Raw genomic sequence first — 20,374 nt, 5'->3', positions numbered from 1 at the left:
TCCAGTGCGGTGGCGGTGGCTCACGCGTCTCCTCCCGCAGAGTCTGGCACAGAGCCGCATTCAGTAACCGTTTGGTGAACTAGAGAGTGCGCCCGACCCGGTACTGGGGAAAGGCAGATGGGCGGCTCCGCAAGTGCTCCGCTGCCACTGGCCAAGTCAGGTTCCGCGGCGCAGCGGGTCAGAGGCGTCGCCCATCCTGCGCAGCCGAAGGCGCAAGCGGGTGGAAAAAGAGCCGAAGACCGTCCACCGGGTGCACGATGGGCACGGTCTGCATGGCGGGGAAGGCAGGCGTGGCCAGCTCCCAGCGCGCCGTGCGCACCAGCTCCACCGCGAGCAGCTGGAGCACAGTCTGCGCCAGCTCCTGGCCGAGACAGCTGCGCGCACCGCCGCCGAACGGAATATAATGGAAGCGGCCGGCGGCGCCCCGCGCATCCTCGCCCTCAGTGCCGAAGCGCTCTGGGTCGAAGCCCTCAGGCGGGCTGCGGTACACCGCGGCCGTCTCGTGCGTGTCCCGGATGCTGTACATCACGTTCCAGCCCTTGGGTATTTGGTAGCCCTGCGGGGAGGTGAGGAGACCCGCCTGACCACGAGGCACCCGGAAACCCAGCCCGAACCGATCCTCCACCTGGGGTATAACAGGCTTCCGAAAACAAGCAGGGAGGCGCGTCTAACCCGGAAGCTACCGCTCTGCATACCCATATCAGCTCCTTCCCCGGTGAGCTGTGTGACGATGGGCTAAATGCTCAATCTCTGAGCCTCAGTTTCTTAACTGATAAAGTGAGAACAAAATGCCCATCTTGTTGTGAGGATTCAAATAACGGGTCTGGCCATATATATTAGTGGTCAGTATATGTGCTCTATTATTTGTTTCACTGTTTTGTTTTTGTCTTTTTTGTTCTCACGTTAGATCGGGAGACCTAAATTCTAGTCCTGCACCCACCAGTTGCCTGGGTCAGAACAATGCCAACGACAGCTCCTTTATGGTCATCTCAATTTTACAGCTCTTCTTGGGACTCAACTGAAAACTGCCTCTCTGTCCTCACCACCCATCAGCTGTACAGTAATGTTCAGATCAGGCAGCCACACTCTAAAAAGGTGCACATGACAATTAAATTGTTGGAAGGCAGCTTTCATGTTCCCTTTGCTCACCTCCAACTTTTTCAGCTAATCCACTTTTGAGATGTCTTCCAGCCCCGAGCATCCTGCTTCCCTCGCCTGAACAGCTTCAGGAGGCTCTCACAGGCAAACAGATCTTGGAATCACCAAGGCGCTCTCCCTCTCCTCTCTAGGCCTGTTTTCCCATCTGGAACCTGGAGGATGGCTAAGACCCCTGCCTCTATTCACCCTGGTGGTCCAGTGCCCTTCTCCTGCGGTTTCTCTGAGGTCTTGCACCCCAGCGCCTGCATGACGTCTGAATTCCAAGGTTCAGCATCCACGACACTTCTAAACCCCTCACTAATCCACCTACCTTTGTCTGGGCCATCCCCTCCCCCCCTCCCAGTGATGTGCTGTCCCCATCCTAACCCGTCACTGTTCCAGTTCAAATGCCAGCTCCCAAAATGTTTTGGTTTCATTCAGCTAGAGATCAGTCTCTTCTTCACACCAGTTTGTGATGAAGTTGCTGGCTCTGAACCCCTTTCTTTCCATGACAGCAACTCAGGGGCACAATCCCATTCCCTTAGGGGTTCTCAAATCCTGGTATGCAATGCACTAGGGACATTTGCTGTTTAGCTTAAAGTAAGGGTCAGGGAAGGAGGTGCCCACTCTGCCTGGAGCTGCCCAGAGACTGGGCTGGTGGTAGGGGGGATGCAGGGGCAGCCATTCAGGCAAACACTTTCAGTTTAGCCGCGCTAGGGCTCCCCTCCCCCGATGCTGCCACTGCGAAGCACAGCCGGGCCCCACCTGGAGTCAAAGCTGGAAGGGACCAAGACAGCTTCCTTCCAGAGAGTAAACTGAGGCCCAGAGTGAGAAGGAAACTGCCCAGGGTCATAAAGAGATGGAGCCAGTCCTAGACCTTAACTTTCATTGTCCAGCTCATGCCAACCTGATCATACCCCATACTTTAATTAGCCCGCTTCCCTGGAATCCGGCCTCAGCCGGGGGCCTGGACTGGTAACAATGATTAATCCCTTTTTCTTGTGAGGGAGCCAGATAAATGGGGTACGGGACATAGTGAGGGTCTCTCTTTGTGCTCCACCCAGCCTCACTGGCTGAAAAGCGGGTGCTGGGCGGAGAAAAGGATGTCTTTATTCTAAAACTCGGCTCTAACTGATTCACCCGGACCACTGCCAAAAGCTGAAGTGTACGGGGTCCCTAACCTTGCTTTGCTCCCTCAACCGTGGTTCCCGGGAAATGGAAGAGGATTCAGCCCATTTTCCAGGAGGGAAAGCGGAGGGCCGGAGAGGGGAAGAGTAGACAGCTCGGTCCTAACCCCTACCCCACCTTCCCGCGGCCGGCGGCAGGGGCGGGGCGGGCGGCGCGGCGCACTTACGTCGAGCTCGAAGGTGCGCAGGGCTGTCCGGTAGCCCCCGGACACGGGCGGCAGGAGGCGCAGCACCTCCTTGACCACGCAGCCGACGTAGCGCAGGCGGCCGAGCGCCGCCAGGCTGAGGTCGGGCTCGCAGCCGCAGTTGGCCGGGGGCCCAGCGCCGCCCCCTGAGGCCGCCGGCACGCAGCCGCACGCGCGCCCCAGCCCCTGCGCCGCCAGCTCCTGCCGGATCTCGGCGATGGCCGCCGGGTGCTGCAGGAGTAGCAGGACGAGGGACGTGCTGGCACTGGCCGTGGTGAAGAAGGCGGCGAAGAGGAGCTCCACAGCTGACTCCTGCAAGACAGCCCGGGAGCGCTGAGTCTCCATTAGCCGGGCCTCGGCCTCGTGGCCCCCTAACTGAGGCGCAGGGGCCCCATATTTGCCGTTGCGCACAGGCCAGAGCGCCGGGTGCTCCCGTGGCGCGGCTACCTGTGCAGGTCCTGGAGTCGATTGAATCCCAAGTCCGACACTTGGGGAAGTCACAGATAGCAACGAGCAAGAGGAGGATCTATCCACTTGCCGTGGGAGGTTCCCAAAGATAATGCCAGGAACTTTTTTTGTGTACTGTTCTTAGCGCTTTACGTGTATTAACTCATTCGATACTCACCCCGATCCTGTGCGGCACAATGCCCGTTTTACTGAGGCTCTGAGAGGTGCTCGAGGTCCCTGCCGTCACCAGTCCCAGTAGCCGAGCTGGGAGTCCAGCGCTCTTAACCATGCAGTGCTGCCTACAGCGCTGCTGACAACCCCAGCTGGGCGCCCTGACAGTAACGGCAGTGGAACTGACCAAGGCACCCGCAGCAGCAGCGCCAGCCCCCCACCAACGCAAGCATCGTGCTCCTCCTGCTTAGCGGTGGTCCCAGTGACTAAACCTCTTCCTGGTGTGCACTGCCTGCCTCTGCCCTCCCAACTCCCCGTGTGCTGTCTTCCTTCCTTGCAGCACCCAGTTTGTGTTTACACACTGATTGATGTTATTATAGGATGAATATGTACCCCTCCCGTCTCGCACCTCGAGGGCAAGGGCTATAGTTTGCTCACTGCTGTATCCCCAGGCCCAGCATGGAGCCTGGCACTGAATAGGTAGATAATAATATGTGTGGAATGAATGACCTGATCCAAGGCTAACTGCCTGCCCTGCACAAGATGGGGAGCTGGGACAGAGACCTTGGGGCTCCAAGGTCCTCCCTGGCCAGCCAGAACTGAAGATTTCTGGCCAGTGGGTCCCTTCCTGAGAACCTGGAGGGTGTTGTCACCAGCTCCCCAGCCCTGCCAAGGCTGAGGGACCATCCACTTCTTTCCATACTACTCCCCTTCCCAGCCCAGAACTGCTCCTATCCACTGGCTCCCCCATGACTCAAGAGCCCCCTGCTCATCTGTTTCTAACTCCTTTGACTCTTCCAGACTTCACAACCACCCAGGAGTCAGGAAAGAGATTATTAGTCCCATTCTCGGAGAAGAAACTCAGGCTGAGTGAGCCCCACCCTTCAGTGGCTGGCTAGTGTAAAGTGGGAAATTGAGGCCCCGAGAAAGGATGGGAGTTGCTTATGGAAGGCTTGAGGTGTTCCCATTTCTAACTTCCCTGCCCCCCAACCTCTCCACTCCTTTTTGGGTTCTCGAGCAGGTGGGTCCAGGGACCACTCCAAAGCTTCCCTCCTTACCTCCACTGTATGTGCACTATGCATACATGGGGAGGGGTTCTAATTCTCCAGGAGATTCTGCAGTGGCAAAACAGACAGGTAGAGAGGTGCCAGGTGCCAAGGTGGCTCATGGAAGTGTAGATTTGGGGAGGAAGAGGGGAGCTTCAAGGAGACTGTGGAATTTAGCCCTGAACCCTTAGGGTTTGTAGAGAAAAGGGGTGAAGAGCGCTTCATAGGCAGGGGGACAGCAGAGGCAAAGGCATGGAGTGACAGAGAAGTGGGGGAGGGGGAGAGCTGTTTGCTGCCAGAATCGGTAAGGGAGGGCCTAGGATTCATGCCATGGACTCTCCTCTGAAAGGGATGGTGACTGGCCCAAGGCCACAGAGATAGTGGGTGCAGCTGAGCCATAAGTGGAACCCAGGTCTCCTCTTTCCCCTCGCCCTGAGGAGTGCCTGTGGCTCAAAGTGGGCCCAAACAGGATGTAGCTCCATTGCTCCAGGGATGCAGCATGTGTGTAGAGACCTGCTAGAAATGCAAAAGAGGGGAGGAGAAATCTCCCGCCACCCACCTTCAGCTCCTGCACTGAGAGCTCATGGCCCAGCTCCCTAGTGCTGTGTATGATCCCGTCGAGGGCATCGCCTGGCTCCGCAGCAGCCTTGTCTTCATGAAGCTTCTCTGCAATGGCCTCCTCCAGGTGCCGATGCAGCTGGTCCCGTGCCCGGATGCCCTGTTGTGCAGGGAGAGAAGGGAGGTGGGGCAGGAAGGCTGAGGGGACCAGCCCTGGACACCTACCCCCAAAATCTTCCCAGTGTTGGTCTGGCTCTGCTGAGATCCTGGTGTTAAAAGTTTCCCAGCTTAGTTCCATGCCTGGCACATAGAAGGGGCTCAATAAATACTTATGAATTTGTCCCCACACACCATTCTCTCTTGATCACAAGCCCCCTTTGGGGCAAGGCAAACAGTTACTGTCCTCCTGATGGGAGGATGCTGAGGCTCAGCGAGGTCAAGCCATTATCCAGAGTCACACAGCTGTCAAGTGTCCATGTCTGGCACAGAACCCTGCCAGGGAGTCAGTCCATTGTCCTTTCCCTGCACAAGGCTCAGGCAGGGGCAGTGGGCACCAGTGCAGAGAGGAAGGGACACCTTGATGCGCTCAGGAAAGCTCTGGCTTAAAAGACACTATTGGAAGTCTAAACATTTAGCCTTTGCGAGGGGTAGGCAAGAGGGCTGGGGTGGCCCTCCAGAGTTCAGGGAGCAAGCACAGCGAAAGCGTCTGCCTGGAGAAGCATTTTGAGCACTTGGGCTTTTTAGTCAGGGGAGATGGGGTTCAAATCCTGCCCCCCTCCCTACTAGCTGTGTGATCTTGGGTAAGTCATTTAACGTCTCTGAGCTTCAGCTTCTTCATCAATAAAATAAGAATATTTTGCAGACTGAGAGGATTAAATCAGAAAATGTACCCAAGGCAATCAGCGCGTATAGCATATACGTTTATACATAACTATTAATTTTATTCAGGTGACTGAAAACCAGGGCATCAGCACAATAAGAAGCCCCAGTTCGGTTGCTCTCTGGGCCCAGCCCATCGCTCTGAAGTTTGAAGAGGCCATGGTTCTCTGATCCGGAAACTAGCGGGCCTGGGGCCGCAGGCAGGGAGCCGGTACCCACCCCTCTCCAGCTGGCGCCGGGCTGGGTCGGGGCGGGGGGCGTGTCTGCGGCCCTAGTGCTCCCATCCATTCGACTGGCTGGGCGCCCGCCACCAAGACCCAACGTCGGGGAAGCCGGCGGCTGCTGGGGCTGGAGCCCATTCCTCAGGCGTGACCCAGAGACGGTGGGTGGCCCGCCGTGGGTCACACAGCGAGTCAGGACAGAGGCCAGCCCCGACGCCCACCGCCACACCACGCCGCCTCCCCACACTGTGCAGAGCCTCCATCTCCCAGCAGAGGTGACGCCTGTGGCACACCGAGGGAGCCCCAAAAGGAAGGTTTGGGGAGGGGCGGCAGTACCTTGCGCAGGCCACTGAAGGGCACATCTAGGGGCAGCGAGAAGAGGTTCTCCACGAACTGCTCGAAGGTCCGGGCCAGCTCCGAGCACTGCGCCTCGTCTAGCCGCAGCCCCAGTAGGATGCGCGCAGCCATGCGAAAGGTGAGCGCTTTGGCGGCCTCATAGACAGCGACCGGCCCGCGGGTCGCGCACCAGGAGCGCACCTCACGCCGCAGCGCCCCCTGCAGGCGAGGCACGTAGCGCTCCAGCGCCGCGCGGTTAAACACTCGCGCCAGGATCTGTGGGGAGTGCGCGGGGTCAGCCCTGGCAGCCGTCCGGCTCCCTCTGCTCCACGACTCCATAGGAGCCAAAAGGCCAATTTCGGCCTGTCTCCCCTTCTAAGAGACCCGGACCCAAATGTGTTGGGTTTTGCTCTCGCCATTCCCTCTAGTTCTTTTCTGATGTACACAGTCCCTCCCATCCATCCAGGCTACAGGGGCCACCTCCTCCAGGAAGTCGTCGCTAACCCTCTCTAAGTTTGCATTTCCAGCGCTTCTGGTATCAGAATCGCATAAGATCGAAGGTGAAAGGACCTTTAATTCCCAGTCCTGGCCTTATAAACCAAAGCCGGAGAAGGTAAGGGACTGGCCCAGTGGCACCCACTTGTTAGTCAGGGGCCCTGGCCAGGTTCACAGTGTACCCCTAACACCTCACCCCGGCCTGGCCCACAGTAGGTTCTCTGAAACCGCGGGTCTGACGTCCCGACGGCACCTTCTGTTTTAGGCTCACCTTGCGCCGCTGCCGGTGCGGCTCGCCAACCGCGCCGAGCAGTGTGTGCGAGCCCAGTAGGATGTGCGCGCTCTGCGGCCACTGGCTGCGCACAAGGCGGTGCTCGCCCAGCAAGATTGTGCGCACGTTCTCGGCGCCGCTCACGCGGATCACCGGCCTGCCCAGCAGGTGCGTCTTGAACACTGTCCCGTAGCGCTCCCGGCGGGAGCTGTGGAAGCGCGAGCCCTGCGAGCCAGGAGCGAAGAGGGATGGGGCCGCTGGGCCTCAGCTGAGGATCTAGCCCAGGCCTCCCAACTGCCGCTTGATAAAAACCTCCTGCTCTAGGCTGGCGCCTTACTCTTTACAAACAGTCTCAAATGGGCCTCGTGACTACCCTACGGTAATGTATCTGCTCCTGTTCCCATTGGTGAGATGAGGAAACTGAGACTCAGAATGGGGACACGAGCGCCATAGGGCTCACTGCTGAGACTTGCTCCTGACTCCTGATTCTATGGTGGCAGGACATAGGGTCCTGGAACCCCTCTGTGCACCCCCGCGTTTTGTCGGTACTTAAGTTGCGTTGGAGAGTACGCCAGTGACATATGGTCCCTTCGAGGGAGCAGCTGGGCAAAGGTCAGGGCCGTGTATGCTCCCTGGGGCCCTGGGCGACAGGAAGAGGCTGGCTACGAACCCTGGGAACATTGAGAACCAGTGGGGGATAGGGAAGAAGGGGCCATATTGGGGTGCGGAAACGACGAACTGCTCACCTGAACTAACCAATGCAGCGTTTCCCCGAAGAAGGGCCAGCCCATGGAACCTTTGGGCAGGGGCAGGGCAGAGGCTCGGTCCCGGCTCAGCGTCCAGCGGAGGGTCCAGAGGTGCTGGGCCAGGCTGAGCAGCAGGCCCGCGCACAGGAGAGCGGTGCCCGCCGCCCCCAGCACCGACAGGCAGCTCAGCCCCCAGGGGAGCATGGCGAGCCTGCCGGGACCAGGCCACTCCGAGCGCAGGAGGCGCAGGAACTGCGGCGCCGGCAGCGCGCAGTGTTCACCTGTTCTGTCCGGAAAGGGCCTGGGGCTTGGGGACCAAAACCGAGATTTACAACCTCGGACAAGGACTTCGCTCTAAAAGCAGACGGGCAGCGGAGGGCAGCAGTGACCACGCGCCCTTAGGGAACGTGCCTTCATCGAGACCCGCGCGCTCAGGACTTTTCCCGGAGTCCGACGGCTCCCGGGCCAAAACGCAACCCCCTTGCGTGGGCGCCGGCTGCCTGGGGACCGCTCGAACCTCCCACCTCCCACCTCCCCTGGTCAGCACTCCTTCGATAGAAGCAGCGAAGGAGGGCAAAGAAAGGAGCAACTCACCGGTGTTGCCAACCAGGGCTGCGCGCACCCGGACTGTAGACCCCCGCCCACCTCTCTCTTCTCCAGCCTTTTAACCCTTTTCGGCCCACCCAGGCCACATTTATATAGATATTGGCTCCCTCCCTACGGATTGATACCGATTCACACGACGTGACCCGCCTCTGCATATTTAAAGCGCTCCACGCAGAGTAATGATTGGAGGCGGTGGGCAGCGGCGCGTTCTCCGAGGGGTTGGAGTGGGGAGTGGCAGCCGCTGCGGCGCTACGGCTAAGCCGGGGGCCGTGCCCCGCGCAGATCCTCGGGCGGGGCCTGCAGTTTCGCGCCAAGAACCTCCCGGCTCCCAGCAGGAGCTCGGAGGGTGGACTGACCAAGCGCACGGAGCTAATGCGGGCTCTCTCTGGGATCCCCACCCTCGAACTTCCAAGTGCCCCGTCCCCTCCCGGCACTCCAAGCCTAAAGGGCTGGGGGTTCTCCCCTTTGCTCTGCTTCTGTTTCAGGGAAACTGCGGTCTTCGATGCCTACCTTGGCATCGCAAGCCCTGATGGCCGGGGTTGAGAATCTCGACATCCCCACCCCTCCGAGGTCTCTGATCTACCACTTCCAGAATCCTTCAAAAGATGGTAGTGTCACTGCTTCTCAAAGCTTCACAGAGACCCCCTAATCCCACGAGGAGCAGATATCCCCCGGCGCCTTTCGGGACTCGAGGACCAAATTCACTGTCCCCTCCCGCTTCGTATCCTTCCCACCCCATCAGTCTACATGATTGCTTCTTGGGGCTTTTTGTGGGACCCGAAATGCCCCAGGACTCGGGCGTCCCAGTCCCTACAGCGCAACCCGAGGGGTGCGGGGTGTGTGTGTGTGCAGGGTGCTTGTTTTCCTGCGAACAGTAAAGCGAACTCCTCAAGACCATCACCGCTGAGGACCCACAGTGGTCTGCTCCAAGCAGTACAAAGGAGGCGTCTCTCCGAATCTGGTGACGCCTCATCCCAAGCCGGGAGACGTCCCTGGTGACCTGGAGAGCTGGGTAAGGCACTGGAGGGTCACTACATTCCAGTCCTCAAAGAGAACTAGCAGCTCACGCCTTCTCTGGTAACTTCCAGATTGTATTGTCCCTGGAATTACCATATTTTCCATGTAATATTTTTTAAAACGTTAAATACTTTAGGATAAGAGACGGTCAAGGGAATAAGTGCTTATTTTCTTTGTTTTGGTGACACTCCCATTCCAATAACTAGGGAATAATAGCCCTTCTGAAGAAAGCAGTTGTTTTAAGTCAGGAAGCTCTAAATAGATGCAGTATCATTGAATTTCCAACAACTTGCTCAACCTTTTTAATATTTAATCACAAAATCAAGAAATGTACATATAATTCTTTGCACTTATTTTACAGAGTCAAATAAAAGTTTCTTACAGGCATAAATCCTGAAAATGCAAAAGGATTATTCAGCATAAATACAATGAAGAGGAAGTAAGGATCAGATTGTTATTACCATCTGGACCACAGTACTTTACACAGTAAAATGTACGTTCATTTTAGGTTTTCCAGAGTTCATTTGGTTTGGCTTGTTTCCACAGTGAGGACACGGTACTGAGGTCTGCTCTTTGAAGAAAGTAACCTGACCCCTGTGGTAACTTCTGTGTGTAGGAACACATCTCTCCTAGCACAAGCGGCACCTGAAGTGGTTAGCCCCACTTAGTTTCTGTCCTTCTAACTTGAACCAAACCAAACCAAACCAAATAAATGGGGCCAGCTACAAACACTATAGTTAGAAATATTAACCCTGCTGAACAGAAACACCTTGCATCTTTAGAAAATCAAATTCCTTTTCTTCATATTCAGATTAAATTAAACCACCCAAGTAGAACAAATAATTCAAATTCTTATTGGGTTCAATTAAGTTTGACTTCAGGGACCTTTAAAGATTTATATTTCCTCCCTCGAAATCAGCAGAATTAGAAATTTTAGTCTATTTAAATAATATTGAGGTGAAAATTAAAGCTAAAAGTCAGAAAATGACAGTGAAAGATCAGACATAATTTCATTCCAAAACCAGATACTGGAAAACAAACAAACAAACAAAAAACAAAACAGAAAAATCATTCAAGTCTAAGTAGAAAAAACACCAATACATAGAGGCATAAGTTCTTCTAATGTATTTACACAATCAGTTTCATAGACAATTTTTGACCTGATTTATATATTAGTTTTGCCTTTTTTCCCTAGAAGTGAAAAAAAATTAATGCCAGGTTTTCCATATATAAAATATTATTCAGCTATTTAAAAATCCATACAAATGATATTTATAATTCTTTCTTGTTTAAGCTCTTTCATCAGTGTCTTTTCTCTACTGTATTTTTGAATTCTGCAAACAACTTTCTGTATCATGACCAGTGCCTGTTAGAGATCAATGTTGAGACACCATGGATTTGGTGTCACTGAGTGCAAGCAATGTGAAGTTTATGTGTGCTGGGACATACCATTCACCAAACTTCTCAGCTGTTTCACAACTGTCTCTATCAACTTCTGTTTGTCTCGATCATTCTTCCTGAATTGAGCAAATATATTGTTCTTTTTGCTAGTATCCTTCATCCTAGGAATATACGTGAATGAAGAAGATTAGTAAAAGGAAATTAAAAGCTATACTGTCACAAGTGAAGTATCTTGGCATGCTCTGGATTATCTCACACTAATTCTATGCTTGAAAAATATACTTCAAAGAAAATAGGTACTAATAGAATTACAGAGAAAGCAACCACACAAAATACTAGTATGTAAATCTAAAGCAAGTTTCCTTACGTGATACTATTTTCTAACATCATTCCATAAAGTATGCTAAAATACATACCCTCTATGGACTCTGCAAATCACACTCATAGCAAGACAAGGTGAAAGGAAAAATAATATTAGAAAATTTAAAGCAGTAATTTGTTTGCCTCAGTGGTGTTTCATGGCATTGTAAAACAAGCTTACATTTATTTAAAATAGTTCCTTATGTCCTCTCAAATCAAATACACCACAGATATTTTGAAATGTGGGGAAATAATATACACTTTTAATTCAAAAATTGAAAATTTTAATAGTGATGCTTAAAATGAAATATGGTAGAGTGAAAAGAAAACCTGCCACATAAAAGAAGGAAAAGTAACACCTACACTTGTTTTACTTTTAATTGGACGAGACGCACCAGTAAGTGTTCTGTTACTTCAGTTTTTAAAATATAATTTTTTTGAAACGCATACCTCTCTACCTGTAAAGAATCCAAGCCCATCATGGTAGGATCTAGACAGCACTGGTGGCAAACATTCCAATCCCTAACTATGTTTTACAAAATACTTTCTTTCCTGTGTTACAGTATTAAAAAAAAAAAAAAGTTCCAATTCTCACTTATCTGCAGTAAACATATTTCTAAAGCCAATTAGGTCAGATATTGAGGATACAATAGGAAAAATGTTTTGTCTGTATCAACATAAACAAATCTCATATAAAAGTACACAACACTGAAGGCGAGAAAGAAAGAGGCTTATGTTTGGATCATTAAAATGAACTGAACTTTTAGGTTCCATATAGACATTTCTCTTTTGATAAAAATTTCTAGTTCTTCAATTATCACTGAATCACAAAATGCTAAAATGGTATGCAAAAACATCTGCAGAATATACTCACTTCTCCAAAAGAGTAAGGGCTGTGTTTGGATTCACCCGAAGGTACTTAGAAGCTGGCTGACCATAATCAGCTAGATAAGTAGACCAATCCCAAACCATAAACAGGTCAAGGAGCTGAGGAAGATGGGGAAAAATGTTAAAGCAACTTTTGACTGTTTATCCACAGCTAATACATAAAGGATATGCTACTCTTGATCCATTTTAATATGACCTGCTTCTCAGATGCAACAGAATAAGGAATCTCATTTTTAAAACTTCATTAACTATATTTTATAACCAACATAGTGTATAATATCTTTTCACTTTTCAAATTACTAAAATTGTCAGGCCTTGCCTTTCTAATAAAATACTTAATTGCATTTTCAAATAATTGTAAAATAATGAAAACAGTTATATAATTATATTAACACGTACTGAGGTACAGAGATTTAATCTTTACACATTATTCAGTTCATACTCAAATTTAATTAATGAGGGTTGCTGTTACTAACTGAAGAATTTTAAAGAACTTAAATTGAACCTTTTTTCTAAAAAGAGGTTAAGTATGTTTACCTTTCAAAGAAGTCATTTGCACCTAGACTTTTCCCAAAGTAATTGAAACCGAAAAGCTCAGATAATCTCAATGAAGTGCATTAAACAACCTCTTCTGGATTCTCCCTGGTGATAGATCCTCAGTAGTGTTATGAAATGAGGCCTTCAGGACTCAGCCTGTTAACTCTAGGCAATCATTTTGTATAAACAAACAACAACAAAAAGGAAACCTTCTTGTTTTCCGTAGTGTTTTAAAATTGACTATTTGCTTTATAATCTCCAGTTAGAATTGTTGTCAAATATGGAAGTAATCTTTTAAAAGCAATGCAGTGCCTAAACCAAAGCACCAAACTCCTTATCCAACTTTAAAACCCTAATCCCCTTTAAGCCATTTAAAACCAACTTCCTATCCCCATTTGAATTGTTTCAGAAAGATAAATGTTTTACTTACTACCCTCCTTCGGTTTTTATATTACTTTTTCTTTTTGTTTTAGCTCACTTTATAAGTAAGGGGTGTATTGGTTTTGCTTTCAAATGAAGCAAGTATTTGTATTTACTCATAGGATATGTGAGCCAACCCACTGGCTCTGAGAGGGATAAAATTTCTGGGGTGGTTAAAACCTACAGAAAGTTAGAAGAAAGTTACAAGAAACTAGCTCTTCCTTACGAAGATAATGGACTTGTTTGACTCTTCCCATCCAATATACAGCTACTAATAGAGACTTTCTTGTACAAAGCAGAAAATTCTATAATGAAAATATTTACTACTAATATTAAAAGCCACACTATTTTCTTTCGGGCAACATTCTAGGCCATACCAGCCATACCAAAAGTTAAAACACTGGTACAGAAACTATACTGAGACAATGTTAAAAGAACACAGTCTTAAAAAGAAAAGGGAACATATTTCAAGTTCTGTGTAATTTTTGACTCTTGCTTAGCAACAAGTACATTTTCCCCTTCTTTCACAAGGAGGAAAAGTTACTTTCTATACTCTGCAGTGAAAATGTAAATTAGTATAACTTCTCTGGAATGTGAATTTGCAGTATGTATTTAAGAACCTTATAAAAATGGCCATTCCCTTTGATTCAGTAATCCTACTTCTAGGAATCTAACTTCAGTAGACAATAATAAAGGTAGATAAAAACTTATGAACAAATATATTAATCTCAAAAATGTTACTTGTGTTATCAAAAATTGAAGAAAAAAAACCCACTGAAAACAGCTTAAATCTCAGTATTAAGACAATGGTTAAGTAGTGAGGTATATCTATCTATAAGACAAGTATCATGTGGTTATTCAAATTGATGCTTACATAGAATTTTAAATAGCTTGGGAAGTTTATGATAAATATTACTACTAAAATTACAAAAAAACCCATCAAAAGAGAGTGGAAAAAAATTTGAGAAAATGTTAAGAAGAGTTGTAATTTGTGTGGTGGGATTATGGGTAACTTATTATCTTCTTTATTTTCATAATATTCTACAATGGGCATGTATTAACTTTAGAGTTAGAAATAAGGTTTACATACATACATATTTTTTTTTCCAATAAATTTCAATAATGAATTCTCCTCATTCAAAATAAAAGCCTCAGTTTGAAGGAGTCCTCTCCCAGGTATACGTAGGTGTTAGCTCAAGTGTGTGTGGGCATGCGCACAGTCAGCAACCACTTAATAATGTACTGGCTGCAAATTCCCTTTCTTTCCAAAGGCAACAGCAACATGACCTTTGGGACCTGGAAGAAGAAGAGGCCTTAAAATAAGGGCTGATCTACCCCCAGGTGGGAAAGGAGGAGCCCATTTAATGAATTTAAAACCTACACCAACACCAGCTGTGAGTATAGAAATGGTTCTTTTACAGCACAAAAACAGACTTTCCTAGATAAAGAAATATTATGCTTACTTTTTTCACGTATGGTCAGACACTCATATGCAAATTTCTTATTGCTAGAAATTACAGGAACCTCAAAATTTAACCTAACTGCCCATCTGTAGACAAGTCTAATCCACATGCTTTCAAATTTACACTAATACTTTATAGCAATACATACAGTGCATAGTTAACTTGTAGATATCAATGGAAATCTGCATAAATTTGCACACTAATGGTTAAGGAATGCATTGCCAAGGTGGATAAAAGGGCTAAGGATCTAGATAACATTCACTTATTCATTCAACAAATATCGACTGCCCACCTACAACGTGCGAACTACTGTGCTAGGCACCAGAGATACAGTATTGAATGAGACAAAGTCCCTGTCCTCAAAGAGTTTACACTGTTAAGTGGGGAAAGTGGGGAGGCAGAGTTCATAAGGAAACAAGTAATATTTTATGTTAACATGAAGAATTTATAAAGAAAAAACTATTCACACACAATCTTAGTAACTTAAACTAGAGTAACATATGAGGAAGCTACTGTCAATTTAATATTAAGTAAGATAGAAACTGATTTACATAGGAGCTAACACTGCTTGCTCTGTATTCTCAGGCCATGAATCCAGTGGCTATAGACTTGAGCACCATTTCAGTGTCTATGCCCCAAAGGATACATGGATGTGGGTGGAGAGGAATGATAAGGCCTAGCAAGCATGCTGATCTCATATTCTGATTTCTCATTTCCACATGTGTGACAGGGCCCTGTGGGGCTCCCAGGCGTAAGAGTCTTTTTTTGTCCCCCAATTCTTGTAGGCAAGACTCCAGCCTCCAAGACCTTCTCTGAGTTCCAAAGGGCGGATGTGAACAGTTGCTAATCAAGGGAGGAGCAGCCAAGAAACCACCTGATTAAAGGGAGCAGGACTCTCCTGAGATTAGGAGACCACCTGAGACCACCTGAGACAGATGAAAGGAGGGCAGGCTCTGCACATACCTTAATCTTGTCAGAGACCCCACCCTTGAACCACTGTTATAAAACCCTTCATCAAATTCTCTGGGGTTGGGACACATAGTTTTTTGAGGCAGGAGCCTGCTGTGTCCCCCCCCACCCTTTGCCTGGCAAAGCAATAAAGCTATCCTTTTCTACTTCACCCAAAACTCTGTCTCTGAGATTTGACACCAGTGCAGAGAAGCGGAGCTTTCGGCATCATAAGGATTTTTCAAATGCATAATACCACATTTAATAAGTAAATAGAAACAAACTTCACGGAGCTGTGCAGGCAAACTCATAAAGTATGTCCAGCAGAGCGTAACCTCTCAGTAGATATTCAAGAAGTATCACTCTCTGGCTGATGATGCCAGACCACTATTCCAAGTTACTTAGGAGCTTTTTTCTTAGGCTTCATGAGTACAAAATATAAGCACCCTACAGACAATTTTGGTTTATGAAGACAGCTCTAGAAAAAGGCCAAAGTTGGCCAGCAGGCAAACCAGGGCAAGTGAATGTAGTCAACTGACTTCCACCTTTCCCAGGCTTTCCCTGGGGCTTGATAAAGAGGATAGATACCCTTATGATAAGGCATTGGGTCTAATGTTAATTGAGGTAAATGATCTTCTTAGAGAAAGAAGCACTAATATTTCTGAATGGTCTACCAGTGTCCCTCCATCCATAACAATTATAAGATCCTTTTCACTTTTTAAAGTACAGTTATACTGACATGAAAGATGTAACACAAGACTAGGACGTTATTCCTGGGTCCTACCTAACACTATGCCTGGCCAGATTTACGGACTGAGTCCATTTCTATAGGCTGCTACCTATGCCTATTTTGACCAAGAAGCATGATCCCAGGTCTCTGGGATTGTTTAAAAAGAACGAGACTGCTCTGGAGCCAGAGTGTGACGGGAAGGGATGCGGAAACTGGAGTGGCACCAGGTACAATCACTGACACTCCTCTTCACTCCACACAGTCATTGCCTTGGGGACTGCCTCTCACATTCAGTGAGGTTTCACAGGATGTACTATGTCCTTAATATTAAAATCTAAATTATGGAAAACCTTACTTCTCTATCTCAAGTTTTACTTTCTTCAGATGGCAGTAAACAAATAATACATTTGTTATCAATCATACAAAATCTCCCTCAGTCTTGGAAATAAACTGTAAGACATGGTCTCAACAGGTGAATTTAGTAGTTAACACATATACCTGAAATCCAAAGATGTAGACCAAACATGAACAAAAATAAAATCTCCCCTAGATTATCCAAAAGCAATTTTACAATTACTTATTAAAGGATAAAGTCAGCCATATTAAAATGAAAATTGGTATTAAGTTCTAAAAATGCGTTTGTTCCAATAGTCAAGTAAAGTAATTCCACCTTAAATCCTTTAGGGAAGTAAGCAAAGTATGGATCATATAAAAATGAATAGCAAAATAATGTGCCTCAGTTCTATTTCATCATGATTCATAAGATTACCTAAAATTAGCAAACTAACTTTTTTTTGCACCAAGGATTCAAAAACACCCTTCATAACTAATCTGATAACATAAGGTGGGATTTATGCCAACTTTTTAAAGTGTGTTGTATGTTTCACTTCCTCAGCCACCCCTGTGTGTGTCCAGCAAACAAAAAGATTCAGCTTAAGGAAAGAAATGGTTGCATGGGTGGTCCATTTATATCCTCAAAATAGTTGAATCACGGAAGAATCACTGAATTAGTCTGTGTCAAGGCATTTAGCTTGCTGACAGCTTCTCGTCCTAAGTCGCACTCCAAATCTACACCCAAGAAACTTGGGGTCTCAGACCTGTTGAGATCACTTTGCACAAATGACACAATGAATCTAGGCCAACTTTAAACCATTCTATGAAACTCTTGAAGTGACTTTTTGCTTTTGTAAAAGTGAACCCAGAGTGCCAGGTCATTTTTTCCTTGAATCTGGTTTAGCTTTCTTTGTTTTGGGTCTTTTGGGTTTTGCTTTTGAAGCACCTCAGGGGCAGTGACCCAAGGCAGAAGATAAATAAAGTTAAGCCAACCTCAAGAGAAAAGCAATTGGGGATACCAGGTTTGCTTTTGTAAATGTGAACAGTGACCTGGGGGCTCAGGGTCAACCTTAGTCCCCCAAATTCCCCTTTCCAAACACTAAATCCACCTGGGGGACCTCAAAGTTGCTTTGCAGATTCCAAAAGTAAACCAGGAGATCATTTTTCCTTTGCTGCCAAAAAACAAAGCCAAAGCAAGGGTTCCTAAAGTGCTTCAGAGATTTAAACAACAAAAATCCTAAACCAGAATGTAGCTTTAAGGAAGAAACATGAGTAATTAGGCACTGGGGATTCAAGAAAAATGGGTCTTATTAAATTGGCCACAATGGGGGGAAATACAAGTCTGTTTTCTAAATAGATGTTGAAATCAAATGACGAGCTCTATATGCTTTTTTTTAAAAATAAATATATTTATTTATTTTTAGCTGCGTTGGGTCTTTGTTGCTGTGCGTGGGCTTTCTCTAGTTGCAGTGAGCGGGGGTCTTTGTTGCAGTGCACGGGCTTCTCACTGCAGTGGCTTCTCTCGTTGTGGAGCATGGGCTCTAGGCGTGCGGGCTTCAGTAGTTGTGGCTCATGGTCTCTAGAGCACAGGCTCAGCAATTGTGGCACACAGGCTTAGTTGCTCTGCGGCATGTGGGATCTTCCCGGACCAGGGCTTGACCCTGTGTCCCCTGCATTGGCAGGCGGATTCTTAACCATCGCGCCACCAGGGAAGTCCCTCCATCTACTCTTTTTTTTTAAAAAATTTTATTTATTTTTGGTTGCATTGGGTCTTTGTTGCTCTGCCTGGGCTTTCTCTAGTTGCGGCGAGCAGGGGCTGCTCTTCGTTGCGGTGCGTGGGCTTCTCCTTTCAGTGGCTTCTCTTGTTGCAGACCACGGGCTCTAGGCGCGGGGGCTTCAGTAGATGTGGCACGCAGGCTCAGTAGTTGTGGCTCGCGGGCTCTAGAGTGCAGGCTCAGTAGTTGTGGCGCACGGGCTTAGATGCCCCGCGGCACGTGGGGTCTTCTCGAACCAGGGCTCGAACCCGTGTCCCCTGCATTGGCATGCGGATTCTCAACCACTGCGCCACCAGGGAAGCCCCCCTCCATCTACTTTTTAAAGCACTTGGCTTTACCCTTCTCCAGCTATTTGAAAACATATTTGGAAAATTCCACATGCAGCATGGAAGAGAATTTTCAGCAGCAGTTAGAAAGGGCTTGGGCAAAAACTGTAAAGAAGCAGTATTGTGCTTCCACCCACCTCACTTTTTGCCCTCAGGTGTAAATTGCCCTCATGCTGACTTTTGGCTCTCTGGTACACCTGACCCCTAACCGGTGCCTGCCCTCTTTCAACGTCCCATCTGCCAAACCCGCTCTCAGCCAGCCTTTCCACTCCTACCTATGTGAGGATCAGAAGCAAGCTCTGAGCACATTGTGGCTTAAAGGCATTCATCTCTTCAAGTCACTTAATTCAAGTGAACTGCACACAGCAGAAGTAGAATGTTCTTAAAGTATTTTTGATGGTAAGCCATGTAATAGTCCTAAATAACTACTAGGTAGGTTTGGAATTTGGGGGGAAAAAAAGAGGCAAAAAGAATTTATATCATCAGATTTATACACATCTATATTTGCTTTACCTTGAATTTCTTGGTCACTACCATGGCTAAAAGACCATGCAGATACATATACGTGTACAATTTTACGTGGAAATTTATTCTTTATTAAAAAAATTTTTTTTAAGGAAAGAGATATTTATTTATTTACTTTTGGCTGCGTTGGGTCTTCGTTACTGCGTGCAGGCTTTTTCTAGTTGCAGCGAGTGGGGGCTGCTCTTCGTTGTGGTGCGTGAGCTTCTCATTGCAGTAGCTTCTCTTGTTGTGACGCACAGGCTATAGGCACACTGGCTTCAGTAGTTGTGGCTTGTGGGCTCTAGAGCGCAGCCTCAGTAGTTGTGGCGCACAGGCTTAGTTGCTCCGCAGCACGTAGGATCTTCCCGGACCAGGGCTCGAACCCGTGTCCCCTGCGTTGGCAGGCGGATTCTTAACCACTAAGCCACTAGGGAAGTTCCTCTTTATTAAAATTAATTTTATCAAGTAATACATGGTTAATAATCAAATGGGGCATGTCATGAAAACCAACAGTCCATTACCCTACCCTTTCCATTCTCAGAAGCAATCATGTTAACTCTTTCTGTTTTAATACTGGTAATTACCTCGATATCTCTAAATATGCTTATTTTTCTAGTTTTTATTTATCATCTTGTAGTTATCATATATGAGGATTTACCTTACTTATACTACCTTCCTGTTTTTGGTAGTTGTAACAATTTTTCTCTATTTTTGCTTTTATAATTTAATATAATTAAACTCCTATTTTTTGTTATATCACCTTAAAAAATTTTTTTTAAGTTTTGAGATATATTTCACATACCATTCAATTTATCCATTTAAAGTATACAAATCAATGGTCTTGAGTACATTCACAGAATTCTGCAACTATCTCAATCAATTTGAGAACATTTTTATCCCCAAGAAGAATACCCATACCCATTAGCAGTCACTTTCCAAACTGGAGTCATATAACATGTGGTTTTTTGTGTCTGGCTTCTTTCATTTAACATAACGTTTTCAAGGTTCATCCATGTTGTAGCAGGCATCAGGACTTCGTTCCTCTTTACTGCCAAATAACATTCCATTACATGGATATACCACATTTGTTTATCTATTGATCAGTTAGTGGACATTCGGGTTATTCCCATTTGGCGGCTATTATGAATAACAACTGCTATGAACAAGTTTTGTGTGGACACGTGTTTTTATTTCTCTCGGGTATATATCTAGGAGTAGAATTTGTTACAGAAACTTTTCAGAGGATCTTTTGACTCTCCATTTAGTAATGTAAGAATATTAGCACCTTATATAGTTGAATTTTAAATAATTCTTCTGGCAATTGGGGTTTAAAATATTTATATTATGTATTTAAACCCAAATAACAAAAGATGTGTAACTAAAGTTT

General features: G+C 47.2%; 2 protein-coding genes across 7 annotated transcripts in view; both read right to left on the bottom strand.

Annotated features, from left to right (window-relative positions):
• Positions 1–153: 153 nt before the first annotated feature.
• Positions 154–9,489, bottom strand: CYP26C1 (cytochrome P450 family 26 subfamily C member 1). The gene is made up of 6 exons (XM_022569335.2): positions 7,680–9,489; positions 6,934–7,158; positions 6,168–6,443; positions 4,733–4,891; positions 2,492–2,821; positions 154–556 (listed from the first exon to the last, which is right to left on the bottom strand). The coding sequence occupies exons 1-6, from the start codon at positions 7,881–7,883 to the stop codon at positions 179–181; spliced, it is 1,572 nt and encodes a 523-aa protein (XP_022425043.1). The 5' UTR covers positions 7,884–9,489; the 3' UTR covers positions 154–178.
• A 106-nt stretch (positions 9,490–9,595) lies between these two features.
• Positions 9,596–20,374, bottom strand: part of EXOC6 (exocyst complex component 6) — a 193,197-nt gene continuing 182,418 nt past the window's right edge. For 5 of the 6 annotated variants that reach the window (XM_089897932.1, XM_022569330.3, XM_089897935.1 and 2 more), the window contains 2 exons: positions 11,938–12,050; positions 9,596–10,864 (listed from right to left, as the gene is read on the bottom strand). In XM_089897932.1, the coding sequence (XP_089754058.1) occupies positions 10,732–10,864; positions 11,938–12,050 (246 nt within the window). In that variant the 3' untranslated portion in view covers positions 9,596–10,731. Of the gene's footprint in view, positions 10,865–11,937; positions 12,051–20,374 lie in introns of those variants that run through there. The other variant, XM_089897937.1, reaches the window with a different exon arrangement.

The sequence above is a fragment of the Delphinapterus leucas genome, chromosome 16 (genome assembly GCF_059928025.1).
Source record: "Delphinapterus leucas isolate spDelLeu-1000000601 "Yukka" chromosome 16, BTC_Dleu_Yukka2, whole genome shotgun sequence".
Classification (NCBI taxonomy): domain Eukaryota; kingdom Metazoa; phylum Chordata; class Mammalia; order Artiodactyla; family Monodontidae; genus Delphinapterus; species Delphinapterus leucas.
The sequence above is the reverse complement of the archived record's forward strand: the minus strand, read 5'-3'. Positions and strand labels throughout refer to the sequence as shown.

What these genes read in the sequence shown, in the direction of transcription:
- CYP26C1 (XM_022569335.2), bottom strand. Translation starts at nt 7,883, where the DNA reads ATGCTCCCCTGGGGGCTGAGCTGCCTGTCGGTGCTGGGGGCGGCGGGC. An exon ending in CGCTGCATTGGTTAGTTCAG is followed by an intron (nt 7,159 to 7,679) that starts GTGAGCAGTTCG and finishes CCTGGCTCGCAG; the next exon opens with GGCTCGCGCTTCCACAGCTC. An exon ending in TCTCAGTGCAGGAGCTGAAG is followed by an intron (nt 2,822 to 4,732) that starts GTGGGTGGCGGG and finishes GCTGTCTTGCAG; the next exon opens with GAGTCAGCTGTGGAGCTCCT.